Source organism: Heptranchias perlo, chromosome 6, assembly GCF_035084215.1.
Source record: "Heptranchias perlo isolate sHepPer1 chromosome 6, sHepPer1.hap1, whole genome shotgun sequence".
Classification (NCBI taxonomy): domain Eukaryota; kingdom Metazoa; phylum Chordata; class Chondrichthyes; order Hexanchiformes; family Hexanchidae; genus Heptranchias; species Heptranchias perlo.
The window spans coordinates 56,957,256-56,981,118 of NC_090330.1; the positions used below are offsets into that span (position 1 = coordinate 56,957,256).

General features: G+C 40.5%; 1 protein-coding gene across 2 annotated transcripts in view; it reads right to left on the minus strand.

The window, feature by feature from the left end:
• Positions 1 to 399: 399 nt before the first annotated feature.
• The window catches only part of LOC137323010 (neutral amino acid uniporter 4-like), a 429,467-nt gene continuing 406,003 nt past the window's right edge, over positions 400 to 23,863 (minus strand). For both annotated transcript variants that reach the window (XM_067986344.1, XM_067986343.1), the window contains one exon: positions 400 to 1,572. In XM_067986344.1, coding sequence (XP_067842445.1) covers positions 1,253 to 1,572 — 320 coding nt within the window. In that variant the 3' untranslated portion in view covers positions 400 to 1,252. The remainder of the gene's footprint in view (positions 1,573 to 23,863) is intronic.

A 23,863-nucleotide genomic window follows, 5' to 3' on the forward strand; every position in this document is an offset into this window, starting at 1 on the left:
TATTTTGCTTTTAGTATTCCTGCTTTTGTTGCCTTCAAACCTCCTTCAGGTTGCAAGGTGGGACAAGTGAAACTAAGGACCTCTTTGAGTGGCATCAATATGAGCAACATGGGATAGAATACATTTCCTTGATGATTTCCACTCCCCCGCTCCTCCCCCCAAGGTAGAGCTACTATTGTACGCTCCATCTTGGGACCTGAGTGAGAACTTGAAAAACTTTCCCATTGATAATACCCACATATGGATGCCATTTGAAGCTTAAATTTAAACCACCGTCCCAAGAACTAGAGCTTAGCAAGCTACAGCTGGCGCTGCTGGGCTGACATGTCAGCCTTTAACCTGTTCATGATATTCACATGAAAGCTACTGAAATAGAACCAGATCTCATTTGTTACCAAATTGCATTTAAAACATTTTATTTTGGGGAAGTGAGGCAGTAGAGGAGGTTAGCAGGACACATTTGAGGTGATACAAAATCTTAATCACACTGATCATTTTTAGTTCACTTTTTTAGTTACTTAATTACTGCTGGGTTGGGTGTTCTGCTGTGTCCTTATGCTCAGAAGGGACATGCACATACCATTTAGTTCACAGAATGGCAGAATCAGAGGAGAGGATTGTAATGGTTGCGTTAGAATCTTTTCAAGCCCCTACACCCCACTTTGCTGTACACAAATCTATGTGTTTGTGCATTACACATGACTTCTCATTTCTAAGGATAAAACAATCAGACACAAACACAGGGGTGAAGTATATCATGATGCAAATGCACTGCACCAAGGAAAGTTCCGACATTGATCCATGTTTACAATTCCCCGACTGTTAGGTTCCTAATCTCAGCATAGCCTATCTAGGAGAGGTGCTGAGTAGAAGCAAGCCATTTCCCTACAAGGAGAGAGGTATACTGGACTGCAAGTCAACCCTATGTCACCTATCTATATTTTCCAATGGCTAAAGAGCAACATTGTCAGGAGTAGAGGAGGCAAAAAATGTATGTTAAGAAAAAAAAATACAGGCCATTGAATTGAACATTTTAAAAACAAATAAAAAGAACTTACAAAGCAGCCAAAACCAAAGATTCTCAACAACTATTATGTCTTACATGTTAGTGCATAACAGCTTTGGAATTGCAGTGAAGAGATTAAATACTCGATGTAGTATTTCCATTTTCACTCCATAGTAATATAAAATACATAGCTCCAGATAATTTCCACAATTCCTCTAAATGTAGCTGCTCTAAAGTACCTTTAGTTCATAAGCTTGAAATATTGGCCCAAGAATTAAGTACAGTAGAGGTGAAGTTGATGGAAGGACTAGTGGTAGGCTTAATCACTGATGCTGTCTCTGGGTAGATGATCTCCACAATAGTCACATATGTTCCAGTCAAAAAGCCAATCATTCCTATCAGTGCTATGAAGATGTCCTTCAGGAGCAACCAAAGGGAGATTCCTTCTCCAGAAAAAGTGATGATCTCCAGCAAGGGGGGGAAGATGAGGGCCAGAGCGCTACTGCTGACTGCTCCAACAAATGAAATGACCAAATCAAGTCGTGGAATTAAGATAGCAGTGGCACCTGGGTAAAAATAAACAGAAAAGATGCACAGAATTTAATCAGAGAAAACATTAATATATAAAGTCTGTTAAGTACATAGCTAATTTTTCAAAATATTTGATTCACTTATCAGATGTTAAAAGGAAAACATATAAAGCATGTTGTAGAACCAAGAAACATAGATTTAGAATTTTTAAAACTACATATCAGATTGCTTAAAGAACTTAGAATGTAGCTTTTGTTGCCAGGTGAAAGCTTGACTCAATTAGTAGCACACTCACTTCTGAGTCAGAAGATTATGAGGGTAAAATTGAATAGTGCTGGCCTGCCAGCGTGGGGAATGATTCCTCTGTTCAGGATAGCCCAATTTCGGGAAAAGGTCCTGAAACAGGCGTTAACCCCCATTTGCATTTACAAAGGGCCTAAAGTCTAACATTTCTGGCATGGGCGCTGGATGCCTATACTTCAGTCTTTACCAATATGGTGGGTGACGACTTCCGGTATGGATTGTGCACGCGCATGCCGCCCGCCATATTGGACGCCTAGGTGCCTATTTTATACCTAAATTTAGGTGTAAAATAGGCACCGAAATATATAGCACCAGATAATTTCCACAATTCCTCTAAATGCAGTTGCTCTAAAGTACCTTTAGTTCATGAGCTTGAAATATTGGCCCAAGATTTGAGCATATAAAAATAAATATTCCTGGGTCTGCACCCAGACGCACAGAATTGTCTGGGCACAGCAAATATTGGAAAATCAGTTGGGTCAGAATGCACACACACCTTTAAAGGAACCTGCCTGATTCCATAATGGAAGGAAAGGGAAGTTGGCCAAGAGTGGGAGCAGAGATTTGCTGCTGCAAGCACTGGTGACCTGTCGCACTGTAGCATTGTTGGTGGCCTTTGACCCACCAGTGAAACTTGGTAGTTTTTTTAAAATTAAATTTGGTGCTAAGGACTGTGGAATCGATCACAAGTTATTTAATATCATTGTAACATGGTTTAGTTAGGAGAAGATCACCAGTCCATCATGCCTGCCCATCATATTATCCCCATTCTTTTAACATAAGAACATAAGAAATAGGAGCAGGAGTAGGCCAATCGGCCCCTCGAGCCTGCTCCGCCATTCAATAAGATCATGGCTGATCTGATCCTAACCTCAAATCTAAATTCATGTCCAATTTCCTGCCCGCTCCCCGTAACCCCTAATTCCCTTTACTTCTAGGAAACTGTCTATTTCTGTTTTAAATTTATTTAATGATGTAGCTTCCACAGCTTCCTGGGGCAGCAAATTCCACAGACCTACCACCCTCTGAGTGAAGAAGTTTCTCCTCATCTCAGTTTTGAAAGAGCAGCCCCTTATTCTAAGATTATGCCCCCTAGTTCTAGTTTCACCCATCCTTGGGAACATCCTTACCGCATCCACCCGATCAAGCCCCTTCACAATCTTATATGTTTCAATAAGATCGCCTCTCATTCTTCTGAACTCCAATGAGTAGAGTCCCAATCCACTCAACCTCTCCTCATATGTCCACCCCCTCATCCCTAGGATTAACCGAGTGAACCTTCTTTGTACTGCCTCGAGAGCAAGTATGTCTTTTCTTAAGTATGGACACCAAAACTGTATGCAGTATTCCAGGTGCGGTCTCACCAATACCTTATATAACTGCAGCAATGCCTCCCTGTTTTTATATTCTATCCCCCGAGCAATAAACGCCAACATTCCGTTGGCCTTCTTGATCACCTGCTGCACCTGCATACTAACTTTTTGATTTTCTTGCACTAGGACCCCCAGATCCCTTTGTACTGCAGTACTTTCCAGTTTCTCGCCATTAAGATAGTAACTTGCTCTCTGATTTTTCCTGCCAAAGTGCATAACCTCACATTTTCCAATATTGTATTGCATCTGCCAAATCTCCGCCCACTCACCCAGCCTGTCTATATCCCCTTGTAGGTTTTTTATGTCCTCCTCACTCTCTACTTTCCCTCCCATCTTTGTATCATCTGCAAACTTTGATATGTTACACTCGGTCCCCTCCTCCAAATCTTTGAATAATGCATAAAAGCCGTATTATTTTAAAAGCTTTATTATTTTATAGGGGGCTATTGCTGTTTTGAGAGGGAAAGCCTGAAAAATTCACACATGACAATGTCAAGAGATACAATATAGGACTTCAATGGAACCTCCCTGCATATAAGCTTGGTATTAAAATGTGTAAATGAAGTTCTGCACTGTCTTCTTAGAATCATAGAATCATAGAAAGATTATAGCACAGAAGGAGACCATTCGGCCCATCGAGTCCGCGCCGGCTCTATACAAGAGCAATCCAGCTAGTCCCATTCCCCCGCCCTATCCCTGTAGCCCTGCAATTTTTATCCTTTCAAGTATTTATCCAGTTCCCATTTGAAGGCCATGGTTGAATCTGCCTCCACCACCCCCTTGGGCAGAACATTCCAGATCCTAACCACTCGCTGTGTAAAAAAGTTTTTCCTCATGTCACCTTTTGGTTCTTTTGCCAATCACATTAAATCTATGTCCTCTGGTTCTCGAACCTTCCGCTAATGGGAACAGTTTCTCTCTATCTACACTGTCTAGACCCTTCATGATTTTGAATACCTGTATCAAATCTCCTCGCAACCATCTCTGTTCCAAGGAGAACAACCCCAGCTTCTCCAGTCTATCCATGTAACTAAAGTCCCTCATCCCTGGAATCATTCTAGCAAATGTCTTCTGCCCCTCTCTAGGGCCTTCACATCTTTCCTAAAGTGCGGTGCCCAGAACTGGACACAATATTCCAGTTGTGGCCGAACTAGTGTTTTATTCATCATAACTTCCATACTTTTGTACTCTATGCCTCTATTTATAAAGCCCAGGATCCCGTATGCTTTTTTAACTGCTTTCTCATCTTCAAGCAGCTGGTCGCTTTGGCAATATCTCCATTCCTACATTCTCTTACGAGATATATTTTGCATGGATGTTGTGTAGTTTGTATTGTGTGCTCCAATTCACGTTGCAGAAGGACTTTTAATTCATATACTAATTTGCAGTAGAAACAGGAAATTCTCAGAGCCTCTCAATGCTGAAGAAGCCCTAGAAAGGGTTTCAGTAAAAAAAAAGCAAGACCTTCAAGCACTGGAGGCAGTGCAGAGAAGAACCACAAGGTTGATCCCTGGTCATGGGTCTGAGTTATGAAGAATGACTAGAGAGACTTGGGCTTATCAGTCTTGAAAGAAGGCTTCTCTGATTGAATGAGTAGAACTGAGCTGGGCCTAATTATATTTGGCCTGGAGAGAGCGGACTTCATGGGTTGAATGTTATTTTTTTGTTCCATGCTAATGTTATGTCGTGGTAACATATCATTCACAAGATAAGTCAATTCATCTATTTGTGTTATTGCTTACCATAGTAAAATGAAACTAAGCTAATAAAAAATATTAGTGATTCTCAATATCTTCAGTGTCAGCTTGCCTCAGTGGTAGCATATGACGGGGATTTTAACCCTGCCTGCCCAGATTGCCATTGCAGGGCTGAGTGACACAGGGTTCTGGGAGGTACTGATGCCTGGGATGTGATATAAAGGAATTTTCAGAAAGCGTTTGATAAGGTTACACAAAATAGATTGCTGGCTAAGATTGAGGTGCATGGAATTGAAGGCAACCTAATGACATGGTTAAGAAACTGGTTGGGATCTAGGGGACAGAGAGTTTGGATATAAGGGCTATTATGGGTTGATGGGCAATGACAGGTGTGTTGGGGTCTTACTATTTCACTCTTTATAAATGATCTCAATTTGGGAATAGAGGGAAATATATCTCAGTTTGTACGTTACTAAGCTAAGATGTACAATGATTTGCGAAGAAAAGAGCAGAAAATTGCATATGGGCATAGACAGATTAAGCAAATGGCAGAACAATGGCAGGTGCAATTTAATGTAACAAAGTGGGAGGTAGTACACTTTACACTTTGGGTAGATGAATGGGAGTACAATCTAAATAGGTAAACAAAGGGATTTAGGAGTCCAAGATTTTAAATCACTAAAAGCTATCTGCTGGATTACAGACAATAGCACCTCACTGAAGAGTCTTCAAATTTGTGGGCTTGGTGGCCTAAAGAAACACCAGTCTCAGAGACTATATTGAACCATGGTTACAGACACAAAATGGCTGCCGTGGCCATTTCAGTTGCTGCAGCAGCACTGGATCACCCCCTTCCGCACCCCCCCCACCCCCCATCACCAAGAGGCAGGCTCCATATAAAGCGTGCTAATAACGTCGGGAGCCTGCCAAGAATATTTAACAAAGGTGCATCAAGGAAGATTGATTCTTGGTGATGTAATGCTGACTGGCGGATGTGTAGTTCTGGTGCTATTTTTGGTGGTAAATGCACCACTGGAGAAAATCCAGTCATTTGTTTCAGCTTAAAATCAATTTAATCATTAATAAGTGTTTGAAAAAAAAGACACACTTTCACCAATTGCTGGACAAGTCCCTTCTGAATCACAATAGAAGATAATTTATATGTGAAATAACTTGACTCATTGTAATGTGTGATGGCCAAAACCTGATGTTATTTTACATAGAATTACGTAGAAATTACAATGCCCAACCAGACTGTGCTGGAGTTTATCCTCCACACGAGCAATAGCTTTTTACTGCCAGTGACCTTTCTGAAATATTGTCTTCAATCAATCAGTTGTTTGTCATTAGGCATTCAACTTACATCCTGAATAATGTGAATCTAGCAATATGTGGAAAATAATGGGCAAAGATTGTACATCTTCACACCATGTGGCACAACATTAGGTACTGAATCACTAGGGCTCTTAATAGCAGCTTTCATTTTAATGGTTCCTATATTTTACAGGCCGTTGACCTTGTAGACTTTACTATGTGTGTGATCTCCAGCATGGAAGAACATCTCGAGAATTCATGGTTGAATACACTTCAGATACAAGCTTTGCTTAGTTAGAAGCTCATCACATTAGTGAGGTTTTTTCAAACAGGTAGCAGGTGTTCTGGCATGCAAACAAGTATCAGCAGTGTTTAATGTAGCTTTTCGAAATGCAAATTTTGAATGAGCGCTGTGTCAAACTGATTTGCATGGTAGGATAAGACCAGATGCATTAACGAAAGGTGGTTGAAGCTCTCAAGAGCTGCCCTGCTTTTTTGAACATAACCAGCTCCTCATAATATGATTAGGCAGAGTCAACATGGTTTTATGAAAGGGAAATCGTGTTTGACAAATTTATTAGAGTTTTTTGAGAATGTATCTAGCAGGGTAGATAAAGGGGAACCAGTGGATGTAGTATATTTGGATTTTCAAAAGGCATTCGATAAGGTGCCACATAAAAGGTTGTTACGCAAGATAAGGGCTCATGGGGTTGGGGGTAATATATTAGCATGGACAGAGGATTGGCTAACGGACAGAAAACAGAGAGTAGGGATAAAGAGGTTATTTTCAGGTTAGCAGATTGTAACTAGTGGGGTGCCGCAAGGATCAGTGCTTGGGCCTCAGCTATTTACAATCTATATTAATGACTTAGATGAAGGGACCGAGTGTAATGTATCCAAGTTTGCTGACAATACAAAGCTAGGTGGGAAAGTAAGCTGTGAGGAGGACACAAAGAGTCTGCAAAGGGATATAGACAGGTTAAGTGAGTGGGCAAGATGGTGGGTGGCAGATGGAGTATAATGTGGGGGAATGTGAGGTTATTCACTGTGATAGGAAGAATAGAAAAACAGAATATCTTTTAAATAGTGAGAAACTATTAAATGTTGGTGTTCAGAGAGATTTGGGTGTCCTCGTACAAGAAACACAAAAAGTTAGCATGCAGGTACAGCAAGCAATTAGGAAGGCAAATGATATGTTGACATTGATTGCAAGGGGGTTGGAGTACAAGAGTAAGGAAGTCTTACTACAATTGTAAAGAGCTTGGTGACAGCACACTTGGAGTACTGTGTACAGTTTTGGCCTCTTTATCTAAGGAAGGATATACTTGCCTTAGAGGCGGTGCAACAAAGGTTCACTAGAATAATTCCTGGGATGAGAGGGTTGACCTATGAGGAGAGATTGATTAGAATGGGCCTATACTCTCTGGAGTTTAGAAGAATGAATGGTGATCTGACTGAGTAGGCTAGGCCTATATTGAGTAGACTAGGCCTAATTTCTCTAGAGTTTAGGAGAATGAGAGGTGATCTCATTGAAACATACAAAATTCTTACAGGGCTCGACAGGGTAGATGCAGGGAGGATGTTTCTCCTGGCTCGGGAGTCTAAAACCAGGGGTCACAGTCTCAGAATAAGGGGTAGGCCATTTAGGACTGAGATGAGGAGAAATTTTGTCACTCAGAGGGAATCTTTGGAATTCTCTACCCCAGAGGGCTGTGGCGGCTCAGTCATTGAGTACATTCAAAACAGAGATCGATAGATTTCTAGATAGTAAAGGCATCAAGGCATATGGGGATAGTGTAGGAAAATGGTGTTGAGGTAGAAGATCAGCCATGAACTTGTTGAATGGCGGAGCAGGCTTGAGGGGCCGGATGGCCTACTCCTGTTCCTAATTCTTATATTCTTATGTCATTGAAACATGTGAGATTTTGAGGCGGCTTGACAGGGTAGATGCTGAGAGGTTGTTTCCCCTGGCTGGCAAATCTAGACCTAGGGGACATAGTCTCAGGTTATAGGGTCAGCCATTTAAGACTGAGATGAGGAAGAATTTCTTCACTCAGAGGATTGTGAATCTTTGGAATTCTCTACCGCAGAGGGCTGTGGATGCTGAGTCGATGAGTATATTCAAGGCTGAGATAGATAGATTTTTGGACTCGGGGGGAATCAAGGGATCGGGCGGGAAAGTGGAGTTGAGGTCGAAGCTCAGCCATGATCTTATTGAATGGCAGAGCAGGCTCGGGGGGCCGTATGGCCTACTCCTGCTCCAATTTCTTATGTTCTTATGAAAGGTTATTTCCTGGAAGGAAGACAAAAAACAGGTACAAATACTTCAGCTTCAACAAGTTTTTCTTTCTGCATGATCAAAGCACAGTGAGAAACCACATGTACTGCTGCCAGAATATGGCAGACACTTTGTTCCCTTGGATACAGCGCAATACTGCTTATATTTATAGACTTCTATAGAAAAATGGTAACCTTCTTCACCTTGTGAACTGTTACTATTCATTTTGTCAGGGTGAATTATAGGAGCAGGATGACCATTATTTCCATTACACACACTTGTCTTATTCCAGATATCCATCTTTTCCAAACATACACTCAAACATGCAAACTTAGTCAAAGTTGGTATCACTGTAGCTTTTTCGTTATGTTTGTCAAGATCTTCGAAGTAGGCCACGATTTCCCTCCTCCCCCAAAGGATGGTCAGGGTTGGACTTCCTCCCACTGCCCGATTCCCTCTTAGCACTGAACTAGTTTAGGGTTGGGAGTCATTATCTATGCAGCACTGGCTCCTGGTGGGACCACTGCCATCAAGAGGGAGCCCACGACTGCTGAGGAGCAGAATGTGGAGGTGCTGCAGTGCAATTTGGGCATATTGTACTCAGCCACGTAACTCACTTACGCCCAAAATTCCGCAATCTCCTAGGCAGTGTATTCGATCTGAGCATGGCTTCTGCGTGACTTTGGGCGCAAACATGCAGGAAATTCCAGGCATTTGTTCCTGGAAACCACAATATTGTGCACTTCACTTTTTTAATGATTACAGTTTGTCATGATTTTTATTTCTAGTAAAAGAAAACAAACATCAATTTACATCGAAACTACAGCACAGAAACAGGCCATTCAGCCCAACTAGTCTATGCTCTACACAAGCCTCTTCCCTCCCTACTTCATCTATCCCTATCAGGATACCCTTCTATTCCTTTCTCCCTCATGTGCTTATCTAGCTTACCCTTAAATGCATCTATGCTATTTGCTTCAACTACTCCTTGTGGTAGCACGTTCTTACCATTCTTTCAGTAAAGAAGTTTCTGCTGAATTACCTCTGGGATTTATTAGTGACTATTTTATATTTATGACCTCGAGTTTTGGACTCCCACACAAGTGGAAACATTTTCTCTACGTCGAACCGATCAAACTGTATCATTATCTTAAAGACCTCGATCAGGTCATCCCTAAGGCTTCTCTTTTCTAGAGGAAAGAGCCCCAGCCTGTTCAGTCTTTCGTGATAAGGATATCCTCTCAGTTCTGGTATCATCCTTGTGAATCTTTTTTGCATCCTCTCCAATGCCTCTATATCCTTTCTATAATATGGAGACCAGAACTGTGCACAATTTCCAAGTGCGGTCTAACCAAGATTCTATACAAGCTTAACATAACTTCTTTGCTTTTCAATTCTATCCCTCTAGAAATGAACGCCAGTGCTTGATTTGCCTTTTTATGGCCTTATTAACCTGCGTCACTACTTTTAGTGATTTGTATATCTGAACCCCTAGATCCCTTTGCTCCTCTATCCCATTTGGGCTCTTATTATCCAAGCAGTATGTGGCCTTATTCTTCCTACCAAATGCACCACCTCACACTTATCTATATTGAAATTAATTTGCCAATTACATGCCCATTCTCCAAGTTTATTGACATCCTCTTGCATTTTGATGCATTCTTTCTTTGTATTAACTACACCCCCCAATTTGGTGTCGTTCAGAAATGTTGAAATTGTACTTCCGATTCCAGAGTCCAAATCGTTAATGTAAATTGTGAACAACTGTGGTCCCAACACCTATTCCTGTGGAACACCTCTTCCCATCTTTTGCCAGACTGAGAAGCTGCCCTTAACTCTTACTCTGTTTTCTGTCCAACTTGCTATCCCTTCTGCTACCTGTCCCCTGACTCCACGTGCTCTGACCCTTGCCATGTGTTTACAATGCAGTAATTATAGAATCATAGAATCATAGAAGTTACAACATGGAAACAGGCCCTTCGGCCCAACATGTCCATGTCACCCAGTTTATACCACTAAGCTAGTCCCAATTGCCTGCACTTGGCCCATATCCCTCTATACCCATCTTACCCATGTAACTGTCCAAATGCTTTTTAAAAGACAAAATTGTACCCGCCTGTACTACTGCCTCTGGCAGCTCGTTCCAGACACTCACCACCCTTTGAGTGAAAAAATTGCCCCTCTGGACCCTTTTGTATCTCTCCCCTCTCACCTTAAATCTATGTCCCCTTGTGATAGACTCCCCTACCTTTGGGAAAATATTTTGACTATCTACCTTATCTATGCCCCTCATTATTTTATAGACTTCTATAAGATCACCCCTTAACCTCCTACTCTCCAGGGAAAAAAGTCCCAGTCTATCCAACCTCTCCCTATAAGTCAAACCATCAAGTCCCGGTAGCATCCTAGTAAATCTTTTCTGCACTCTTTCTAGTTTAATAATATCCTTTCTATAATAGGGTGACCAGAACTGTACACAGTATTCCAAGTGTGGCCTTACTAATGTCCTATACAACTTCAACAAGACATCCCAACTCCTGTATTCAATGTTCTGACCAATGAAACCAAGCATGCCGAATGCCTTCTTCACCACCCTATCCACCTGTGACTCCACTTTCAAGGAGCTATGAACCTGTACTCCTAGATCTCTTTGTTCTATAACTCTCCCCAACGCCCTACCATTAACGGAGTAGGTCATGGCCCGATTCGATCTACCAAAATGCATCACCTCACATTTATCTAAATTAAACTCCATCTGCCATTCATCGGCCCACTGGCCCAATTTATCAAGGTCCCGTTGCAATCCTAGATAACCTTCTTCACTGTCCACAATGCCACCAATCTTGGTGTCATCTGCAAACTTACTAACCATGCCTCCTAAATTCTCATCCAAATCATTAATATAAATAACAAATAACAGCGGACCCAGCACCGATCCCTGAGGCACACCGCTGGACACAGGCCTCCAGTTTGAAAAACAACCCTCTACAACCACCCTCTGTCTTCTGTCATCAAGCCAATTTTGTATCCAATTGGCTACCTCACCTTGGATCCCATGAGATTGAATGAATGCCTTTTGAAAATCCAACTATATTACCTCCACTGCATTAAAAAAACCTTTTTGATAGATTCAAGAGGCCAGAAATTACTTTTGGTGATAACAGCAGCTGGTTGCTTAATGTGTTTGACATTCCTCCTACTGCTACTTTGGCAAATGTTGAAGTCCATACATTTACTTTTTTTTCATATTTAAAATATTTCCAACGCAGGAGAAATTATTTTTGGCTTGAAAGGCAGAATTACATAAGTCTCCATAATGCCAGAAAATGCACGAATGAAGGTGTCAAAAATAAAAACTTTCTGTGGGCATGTCCTAAGTCCTCCTAGAAAATAAATCTCACACCTTTAGCACTATGCCCCCTATCAGTAGTTCTTAGATTCATCATTGCAGTAAGCTGTACTTTTATGTACTTTAGGATTTTTCTCCTATAATAAGTGATTAAATGTTGAATCTACCTGCAGCAAGCTTTGACCTGCCCATACTCCATTGAACTTTCAGTCCAACCCATCATCTTCACATGTCATAAGGCCTATAGTCAGGGCTATTTTTGAGCTGTCAGCTTCTCTGATGCTTTTGGTCAGCTTTTGCAAGTTTTCTAGTTGTCAGTATGCAATACCCTCCAATTTATATATTTCCACTAGGTCCTCTGAAGTGAGACTTTGCCCTTCCGATCTTAGAATTGTCACTCATTCTTATAAAGGTTATTCTTCAAGCATAAATTCTCTAGCTGTCTATCTGTGCTGGAGATCATATACAGAGTAAAGTCTCCAAGGTCAACAGCCTGTAAAATATAGGACCTGTTCAAATGAAAGCTGCTAATAAGAGCCCCAGTGATTTAGCATTTTAATACTGTGCCACACTCTGTGCAATCTCTGTAGCAAACAGCTGAGAATCTTCAGAACTTCTCACAATAATTAGCCTCTAACTAATTTTAAAAAGTACTATTTAGACCACTTTCCTCTTAGCAGCAGTCTTAATGGGGCAGGCCAAGTTGAGAATAGGTCCATTTTAGTAGTTAAATACGACAATCATGCTCTGGACCACAGACTACCCATCATCATTGCTATAAGAGATCAGCTACAGGATAACTCAACTGCCATTCTCCTTTCAAGAAAATCAATACATTTGTACCCTTTTATGGTAACAGCCACATTCACTTCAAATTGTGGCTTCTTTTCCAGCTACAGTGTATAACCATCTTAATGAACTAAATACTAATGAATTATGTAAACATTTTGGGGGGTCACTTACATCCTTTGATCAGGTCAGAAATGACAAAATCCGATAAAAATGTGTTTCTGCTTGGAGTGTTTTACTGGAAAACCACCATGATGATCCATTTTTGCATCATTTTAGTATTCTGACTCAATTGGCAGGAGTAAGAAGTCTCGAGCAGCAAAACATCATAATGTGGACTATAAACGTTATCACTACAAGACTTTGTCTTGTTGGTCAAGATTTTAAGATTGTCATTATAATCTATTGACATTAGGGTAATTACAATGCACAAACATTCTTCACTCCAATACACCAAGTAAGCAATATCTTCAACATTACACATTTTCTTCACAATTCAAGAAGATAATTTATCTTAACAGAACGGAGCAATTCCAGTTTTACAAATGTTTATTATTCTGGATAATAGATATGTAATGATGTTCTGAAGCTTCCAAAATGGCTCGGGCATTTCATACCTTTGGAATGAAGGGCATAAATCACTCACAGAAACTTTACAAGATGAACATTTAGTAGATTCAAATTAGGATTTGAAAGATTTATGGATTCCATAAAATTTCACTATTGATTTTTATTTGTCGAAGTTTTTCACGGTATGTTAGTAATGAAGTGTTGTAATGATAACAGCATAGAACTTGGGAATTCACCTTAAAACAAAGCAATCAATGGAAACATTTCAGAGTACCATCTACATCAAACAAAATCTGTCTCAATGGCAGTCAGTGCTCTGGAGACCGATTGAAACAAAAAGACTCCACTAAAAGCAGAGATAATGGTGCAACTAATTGATTTTTGGGAGGGATACACAGTTCAAATTACAAAACCAAACTTTTGCAGCAAAAAGCACTAAATTCTTTTATAAAGCAATACTGGTCAGAAAGGTCTCTTTTCTTTGCTCCTATTTCTCCATTTTCTACTCTGTCAGTTAACTGTATAAAATATAAAGAATGTTCAGTTGTTCAGTTCTTGGCTGCCACCGCAGATTGCTCATAGCAATCTTTTTAATACTGTTATTTTAAGTTTTCTAGTAATATTTTTAGTTTATTTAAGAGTGAGAGAAATGCTGAATATAATATTCAGAATGGAGGTAGCATTTAATGGAGTTTGATGTTTTAAAACAGACTACAGATGTTTAACTGTCATCCTACCAAATAACCAAATTGTGTAAAATGGTTGACATATTAAATGTTTGCTGGTTTATGATTGTTACAAATTTCACGGGTCTACAGTAGGTGCTCTCTCGGTTTCACTGTCACCAGCCACTCTTTTAAGTGGGCCTCGCATTCCATAAAAGCATAGAGAATTATAGATCAGAAAGAAGCCACTTGGCCCATCGTGTCTGTTCTGGGAGGAGAGCGGAAAGCTGATTTTAACTTTCGGAGGTGGCAGAAAACAGGCAGTCGCGGTTCAGCCACCCTTTATACACCCATTAGAAAGGAAAACCGGGCAGGGTGTATAACGGGTGGCCAACCCGCTACGGCCCATTTTCTGACACCGCCAAAAGTCCTTGGGGCTTTGGGATTAATTTTGGATTGCTTTAGCAAACACACAATGGGCCAAATGGCCTTGCTTATGCTGTAAACTTCTATTGTCTGTGGAAGGATTAAGGAATGGGTGGGGCGAAATCATCAATTCTAAGCAATATTGCAGAAGAAAAATGACTATACATAAAATTCCTCATACATTTACAGACTCAAACTCATTCAAAAATTCTACATTATTACTGATGGAAAAGATAAAATAAGGCAACTTAACAAAATGGGTTTTTGTCTCAATTCAGTTGCACCCCAGGCTAAATCATTTTCTTCATTTAAAATGATCAATGTGAAGGTAGGAAATCTTAAAATAGCAATCAAGCAGCTTTGGCAAACCAAAATCTTAAGTGAGAGCTTTAAAGTATGAATGGTTCTATATACTCGAGCAGTTTAAGAGTAAGTTCCATTATTCCCCTGAGAATGCAGGAATATTTTGGTAGGAATATCAAAAATGCAACAAGATTCCAATGTTTATGTTTATTCAGAAATTAGTTGAACTTTTATTGTTTTATATGTATCTTTAGAAACCTATGTTTGAGTGTGTATTTTGCATATAATAAATGTAAAAAGGACTGCATAGTTTTTTTAAAGACATAAGAACCTTTCGGTAGTCAAACATTTAAAAAAATTATGCACGTTCATCCTAGTGCCTGGATACAATTGCAATTGTGATTAGAAAATCCTTTACTGACAATATTTAATACCAGCACTTTTCCTGAAATTTAATAAGAAGCTACATATTGTTGAATTTCATCCTACTTACACAATGAACCACTTACATATGAGAACTTTCTTTTAATATTCTAAATTGTGCCACGAAAAAGTAGCTTCAATATTTTAAGACCCGATTCTATTTGGCATTGAAATAAATTTCAAGACAAAGCGGGCAAGGACATCCCTAAGCATTTTTTATATGATTTATAGTTTTGAAGTAACTATATAAAGTTGATGGTTCGCTGCCACTTGTGTGACTAATTAAATGATTTAGAAGCATATTTGCGTAATGACAATGAAATCATCTCTCCTAAAAAGAACAAAGTCAAATTAAGTTCAACTTGTATAACACCGTATTTAATTTGGAAATTTGTTGCAATGTAATTTGTATCAGCATTTTTGTACTGCTGTTTTGTTCAAATGCTGTATGGGAACAGCATATACAGCACAGTTGGTGTAATCACAGCATATACAACAGGCATTTGGGTAGTATAGTAAATAATTATTAAGATTTCAGGAGTAAAAACTTTATTCACACACACTTAGGATATTCTAGTAACTTCACTAAAAAAATAATGAAGATTGAAGTGAGTGAATTGTTAGTCCAACATGGAAAGGAAAGGTAAAGAACTTGGTCCTTGCAATGGCAATAGTTAACCAGAAACTAGCATGTAATAGTCTCCAAACTTGTTAAAAAGTAGTCAACTGAAGTACACAATCTAGCAGAAAGGGATTATGATATAACTACAATATTTATGATATTGAGATAACGTTATTGATTGATAAACAATTCGGTTATTATTACATCGTCCATAAGAATAATCAGTGTCTTAGATTGTCAAATAGCTATTGGGAAATGGACAGACAAAAGCTACATTAGATCCCAGTGGTGTGAGGCAGGCAAAACTAGGTTTGTGCTGGCCTATAGTACAGGCACATCAGTTTAGGTAAGTCAGAAGGCAGGCTGCAACAAATTTTGTCATTGGAATGGCTGCAGGGGCGGGGGAAGGGGAGGGGGTGGAGGTGGGAAAGACCTTGGCCTGGAGCACACTTGGCTGGGAGTGCTAAATTTGGTAAGGCAGCAGCTTAAAGGGCTGTAATTTGTCTTACAATGGCTCTGGTGGTGACAAAAAAAATAGACTAATTGTTCACAATGGCACAGCTGAGATATGTCGGTAACATGCTCCCTCTGGAGTTGGAGATATTACGCCAAAGGGCCTATTTAGGGCCGAAGACTACCCTCCAGTCAAAGCACAAGTGCCAGCTTCATGAAGGGAGATCGACAACTGTGACAGTGCAGTCGCCTACCCCCCCATAAACCTAAGTTGGTAACTACTGCACCCTCTGGGAGGTTCCATTTGAAGCATTAGACACAACCATCACCCTTTTGCATAAAATACATGGCATACTTTTCTTTGAAGGTGAAGATGAGGCTGAAGAACAGCAAACATATGCAGAAGCCTCCACGCCAAGACGCTCCCTGCTATTAGGGAATTTCTCAGTGGGGTCAGTGACTATGGATGCAAAAGATAGCCCTTCCCTCCTAAGAGCCATCCACCCATGTTTCTTCTCCTTCAAATAATGCAGACACTGAGGAATGCAGCACAATGAAGGCATCATTGCTGGATAAATGCCAAAATTATATTTCTGTTTTCAGATAACACCTAATCATTAATTGAGTTCAAATCCTTTCTCTTCATAGAGGCCATGGAGTTCATATGAAGACCTGTGATGCCAACCTGGGAATCAAGTGAAATTCTGCACTTGAGGGAATCCTGCTAGCCAATGAAAGTTGTGTGTCTTGCCCAGCCAATGCCTCCTTCCCACAGGAAAAATAAAGGTGTTGCCCCCTGCGAACACAGTCACTTGCTCGATACGTGTATGACTGCCTGATGTAGCATAAATGTCGACCCAATAGCGATTGAAAATATAAAGTTCTGCATGCTATATCACTGTTGTAGATTCACTGGTTCAGTATATCCTGTACGATTCATTTATCCCGTATGATTCATGTAAGAAGTTATAAATTACAACTCTGAAGCTACTATGTGTTTATTCAATGAATGTGGCATACTTTTAAATAAACTGATAAAAGATTTTGAACATTTTAATGCAATATTTTATACTAAAACAGCAATCGTGAATTTTCTTGAACTTTCTTAGTGAAGGTTGATTTTGATGCTGTGAATATCATTTTTTTTCTGGTTTCAAATTTATTTCACACAATCTTTGGAACCTCCTCAATCAAAATCAAATGTATTTTGTGGTAAATCTACAAATTTTATCTGTTTTTTTCTTAAATGAAATAGCAGACATAATTCTCAGATCTATAAGGAAATCATTGACGTACCACAAAAAACAATTGAAAATATGAAAAAAAATAGTAAATTTGTTTTTGGTATATATTGTTCAGAAAGGATTATTTTACGTCTCTGAACAGATTTCAACTGTTTCTGTTTTCATAACATTTTTATTTCTTTGATTTCATCTATATAACACACCATCATGACCTGACCGACATTACAAGTTACGACTGAATACAAAGTACGGCGAACAGTATCCTCGAACGTAACTTAGAACAGCCCTTAGTAACTTTTGCCACTGAAAGTGATCGAGCAAGATCTGTAGATTTCAATAACATCATTGATTGATTTGCTGAGAAAAAGGCAAGAAAAACACCATTGTGAATGGAAAGTTTTAAAATAAAGTGTCTGGAAATTAGTAAAATTCTTTTTATTCTTCCATTTTCTTTACAGCATGCTTTATTATCACTGATCAGTTTCATTCAAAAATCTGGGATCCCACAAGCGGGGGCCCCTGTACTCTCTTCCCGCTAACCCCCTCTCGTCAGCACTGCTTGCATTAATCTCTCGGAGATGACAAGCCGTAAGAAAGCCCGAGTATCGCAGCTTCAGAAACAAAATAAATTAATTAACTGATTAGTCCATAAGAGCCTTCCGCATTTGAAATGGGCTAGGCATTCTTTCCCATTCACTCCCTGATAAAGGTTCTAACAACACGCACTTGTGGAAAGCCTGAAATATTTCACTAAAACAAAGTTACTATTTAAGCGTTCTGTTCAAATTAGCCCGGACTGTGCAGCAGTGTTATCGGCAATTCCTTACAGTTAAGACAAATATGTCAGGAAAATGAGCAAGCTTTTACTCACAGCCCTGGCTATCGAATCCACTTTTCTTTCGAAGTTTTAGTGTTCTTAAAAAAAATGGAAAATAACTCCGACTCAATGCCTTTTTTTCAAAACGTTTCATTTGGTCTATCAGAATTCAAGGAAGTGACTTGTCTATGGAAACTTCCTCCTTCCTCCGACATCGTTCACCTGAGGAAGGAGGAAGCCTCCGAAAGCTTGTGAATTTAAAATAAAATTGCTGGACTATAACTTGGTGTTGTAAAATTGTTTACAATTGTCAACCCCAGTCCATCACCGGCATCTCCACATCTTGTCTATGGAAGTGATGGAAAGTACAATGGCCAGTGGCTACACACTTCTGATTCGCCGCTATGTTAGCTGCGGAAAATTCTAATTAGAAAGACAGGAAAATATGGAGTAAGTTATCAATGGCGAGATTGGCATCCTAGACGGTGAAATTTATGGTCTATGTCGCTCAACTCACCTTTGCAGGGAAATCTGGGCCATTGTCGTAAACATAATGGCCCAGAATTTGCTGTAGCAGGGCAACGAACGGCACCCACCATCAGTTAGACTTGCCTGTGCCCATTTTATCTCCATGATACTTTGGCTGCAAGCTGCTGAAAGTGTGAGATAGAAACGGCGTAGCGCCTTCTACAGGGCATCTGGAATCTGAGTGAACAGGGCAAGTAACTGTGTATCTCGTTAATCAATCAGATTGAAGGATTGTGAAATTAACAGCGCAAGGACTGAGAAGGAAGTGTAAATTAGATTGGGTGAATTCAATGTCAAATCAGGTATGGAAAGAGAAATAAAGAGAGGAAAAGAAAGATTGGATTAAGAGAGAGAAAAAAGAAACAGTAAAATTGTTTAATTTTAAATTTTAAAAAATCTCGAACAACAATTAAAACCTGAAGGAATGAGACTCCTCACTTGTAATAGTTAATTTTCAGTGCCAGAGAGGTTGACAAGCAATAATTAACACTTATCATGTCGTTAAAAGGTTACTTAGACTTGAAATAACTTTCTGTGGTGAGTTTGGTTCGTATCTACCGCACAAATAAAGCAACTTCACGCCATTCAATGCATTTCAATGGTGAGGCAGCCAGCAAGATGCCATTCTCGCGACGTTAATGGCTGAGCGGCGCAACTCAGACAGCAACTTTTGGATTTCCACGTTTAACCACGCGTCTGCCCTCGCCTGAAGTTGCTGTGCGATTTGTGCATAAATAATAGAGTGCCATTAGCCTCTGTTATTTTGATAGGAAATTCTGGGTGCATGTCAATCCTCTGGGCTAGATCAGCTGCACTGATGTAAGGATTTTGGATATCGAGTCATCCCCATTTTACTCTTTTGAACTACTGAACAATTCAATATAAAGGGTTAACCAGTCCCTTTAATGATAAGGACATTCACTTGGATCGTCCATTTACAGTACATTTGAAAGCAAGGGATAACTTGCCCTGGATATTACAGTATAAATGCGCAATTGCAAAACAGCAAAGTGCAGACCGTTTAAATTGGACAGTTGAACATCAGGTTAACACTGCAGGAGCAATACAGTACAGAAACTGTAAACAGGCTGTGACTTTCAATAACAATTGATGAGCAGAAGCTTCCAGAAGGTTTTTGATAGTCACAACAACTACGAAGGACAAAGATAAGAGGACACCTGGCTTCACGTAGAGAGGAGGATATAAAGGGTTCATACGGTCCATGAATGGTCCAACAAGTCGTCCATCTTAATGCTATGGACAAATTGGGCCTACTTGCAATTTGGTTCAGATCTATTTACAAAAACACATAAAGATAAGACATCGTAGCAGCCAACATCGGAGAAGCTGGAAGAAGTTTCAAGAGTTAACGACTGCAGCATGAACTCCTCCAACGAGACTTTGTTTCTGAACTTTGACAAAAAGACTTTGATTCTGAGCTTTGACCAAACCACTTTGTCTCTAAACTTTGATGAAAAGACAAACCTTGATGAGAAGAACCTCGACACGTCACTCAACACACCTCTCAACGACACACCTGATACTGCAGCAATTGACAACCTATTTCTAGACCTAGACAGCTGCTTTGATGCATAAGGTTGTATCCGTTATTTGCTCGCTTTGCTTCATGACGGCTTATGTGCTCCTTTAAATCATTAAATAAAGAACGTTGCGAACCCCCACTTGTCTCATCGGGTGGAGTAATCCATGTATTGATTGAGTTGCTTCATGCTTGCTATGTGCTCCTTTTAAATCACTAAATAATCACTTTGATTCACAAAACCACCGCGTCAGGTGGTTTTCTTTGTCTGAACTATCGTCCAGATCCACGAATCTCTGGGAAAGACCCTAAATTCCCTACACTGATTTGAAACAGAAAAACTGTAGGATACAGAACATTTTAGGATTCGTGGGAACTTTTTCACAGTCTTAACATAAATGTAAAAAGTCCAGTCCAAATCCTGCATGAAGATGAAGAATGTTACTGTTATCCTAGAATTAATTAATGTCTACATTTCTTGAAACCTCAAAGCTCGAAACCTTACATTTTGGAAGAGGCCTCCAGCAGTCCACTCGCCACCTGCAGAACATTGGATGGCATGGGTGTGAGCTCCACCCATATCTCCTTGAAAATTACCATTGGGATTGTACAACAGGTGTAGGACCCCAATTTGAATATTTAAACAGCCTCCCTCCTGTACTGTGGGTGTACTGGGCACACGTTGAAAGGCCTGCCTGGAGGTTGAATCAGATGGGCAAATGGGTGCACAATGTCCCCACCAAATTTTCAACTGCCGCTCACCCATTTTTCAGGCGAGAAATGGATGGCCGTCAGTGAAATTCTCCACTGTCAATTATCTGAGAACAGGGAAACGTTAGTGGTGGGAATTCCATAATTACGGGAGACAAGACTGTCTGTTTTGCTGTCATGAAAGTGCTGAATGGTAGATTGCCTCCCAGGTGTCAGGCTAAGGGACATAATACAATGGGTGGAAAAGTTCGGTTCGAGATTAAAGTGCCAGACCTTGAGGGCAGTAATCTCAGTATTACTACTAATGCTATGCACTGGACAAGGTAGGAATGAACAGATTATTTAGAAAAATACATGATTAGAAAGATGGTGTAAAAGTAAGTGTTTCAGGTTTCTAGGGCAATGAGACAATCTGGGGACAGGAAGAACCTTTTAAAACCAAATGGGCTTCATCAAACTGGATGGGTACTAATTTCCTTGTAGAGAGGGTAATTAAGACAATGGGAAGCAGTAATTAAGACAGGAGGAGGGGTAAACATAACAGACCAAAATGAAAGACAATTAATAACAGTAGCAGCATGATCAAACAAGAAGATTGCCTGGCACATCTGCACGACTTCTTCCAATCGCCTGCTGTAACCGCAGAGAAATGGCAAACAAAGATATGAACAGAAATTGGGGTCCTCCTGCAGAGATTCTTCCCTGATACGTTCTGAAGGATAGGATAAAGTGTTCTTATACAATTGGAAGGAGGATCAGGAATAAAGTACTGAAGTTACAACTAGTGACAATATCGATATTGTTGGCATCTCAGAAACATGGCTGCAACAGAGGTGGGGGGGGGGGTGTTATATTGGGTAACCCCTGAATATGGGCACGATTAACCTGCGTCCGTTCATTGTGATGCAGGCAGCACATAAAATTTGTGCTGCCTGCTGATTTAAATGATTACTGTGTGCAGCCAGTGCTACTTGCGCTGTTCATTGCCTGCACGCAACAGTAGGGGTCCTGGCATACTTCCAGGTGTATATGAATAAAAACTATGGTGCGTTTCAAAATAACACTAACTAGTCAATCAATAAACTGACCTGTCCCATCAGATGCTGAACACTGCATTTCACTATGAATGATGAATGTGCAGTTTGAATCAGGAGATATGTCCACGTCTCCACTTAATGCATGATTCTTAAGATCAAATCTGCTAACTCATTTATGAGTACGATTGGGGAAGAAGGAAATAGGCTGTGCCCCAAGATCTTTCTGAAAATACCACTCCAAAAATGCCTGGAATATACAAAGCTAGTGCTACTTAAAGGCAGCCTGCACCTCTTGAAGGGGAGGTGCACTGTGGCTGATGGAAGTGGTTTCACAAAGTGGATTGCTTTGGAAGATGTTTTGTGAAGATGCCTCAACCTGCGAGAGAGGATGCAACAAGGTTTTCTGATAATGCACTGGAGGCCTTACTGCAAGAGGTGGAGAGAAGGAGGGATATCTTGTAACTACAGGGGGGCAGGGGGCCCTCCAGACATATGCTTCCGAGGCAGTGAGAGGACTTAGTGGCGGAGGTCAATGCCAGGAGGATAGCGCCAAGAACATGGATGCAGTGCAGGAAGAAGTTCAATGATTAGACACGAGTGATCAAGGTGAGTGAGTTCAACTGTCAAGTGGCATCTCCTACCAACTGCACCACTAGCCTCATCCAATGCTCCACGCACTACACCCCTCCATCACCCACTTACCAACAAACTCTTCCAAACAGATGCTTCATCTCATCCTCACACATTCCCACTGTTGCAAGCCGCACACCCACAACTCACAGGTCACACACACTGGCAGCTATTCAACCATGACAGCCACATCATCCAAACATCTTGCAGAACATTCACCGATGCACTTCCCTCTTTCTTACAGGAGAAGCTGGCACATAACAGGAGGCAGCAAGTGGCAGTGGCTCCAAGGAACATGAACCTGCTGTCCTCTCTCAGGATGACAGCATGCCTGCTCCCACTGCTGCCAATGCCCTTGATGTTGCCTGTCAGCTAGCCAGCCCACTCCCTGTAGAGTATTGAAGTATACGAAACCTTATTCAAGTATACAAAACCTCCAAAAACACATACAAATGCATCAGCAGCCAAAATAAATAATCCAGCAACTAACCTGTAACTACTTCACCATCCTTTTAAATAGTGCTGGTGGGGGTGGGGGTCTTCCATGCCGTTTAAGCTGTGCGAGGTTAACACAGTGCATTGGCTGCAGCATGAAGTTCCAAAATAGCAGCGGTCCCTTTAAATCAGCGTAGCACACTGAATCATGTCATAATCGCCCTACTCTACATGCTGCCGGCGTTCGTTAGGTGCACGTGCACAAACACCTTTACCAAGATGGCGCCCTGCGCACTTCATGTTGGAATTGTGCGCGTGCATTTCGGACACCATTTTCGGGGCTTAGATGTCAATGTAATGCATACACAACAGGCGCTACACGGCCCAATTCTGCCCACAGGATGTTCAGGAGCAGCCGCTCAGATGGTATAAATTGAATTGTAAATATAGACCTGCAAAGAGAGTTGTTTTACTGGTAAGGAATGATACAGCAGTTAGAGAAAGGGTGACTAGAGCCACACCAGCCTCCTTCCACCCCTCTTCATCTAACCCCATCTGGATATCTTTCTATTCCTTCCTCAAGTGCTTATCTAGCTTCCTCTTAAATGCATCTATGCTATTTGCCTCAATTCCTCCGTAGCACGTTCCACATTCTTACCACTCTCTGGGTAAAGAAGTTTTTCCTGAATTCCCTATTGGATTAATGAGCGACTATCTTATATTTATGACCACTAGTTTTGCACTCCCTACAGGTGAAAATATTTTCTCTACATCTGCCCTATCAAACCCTTTCATTATCTTAAAGACCTCTATCAGGTC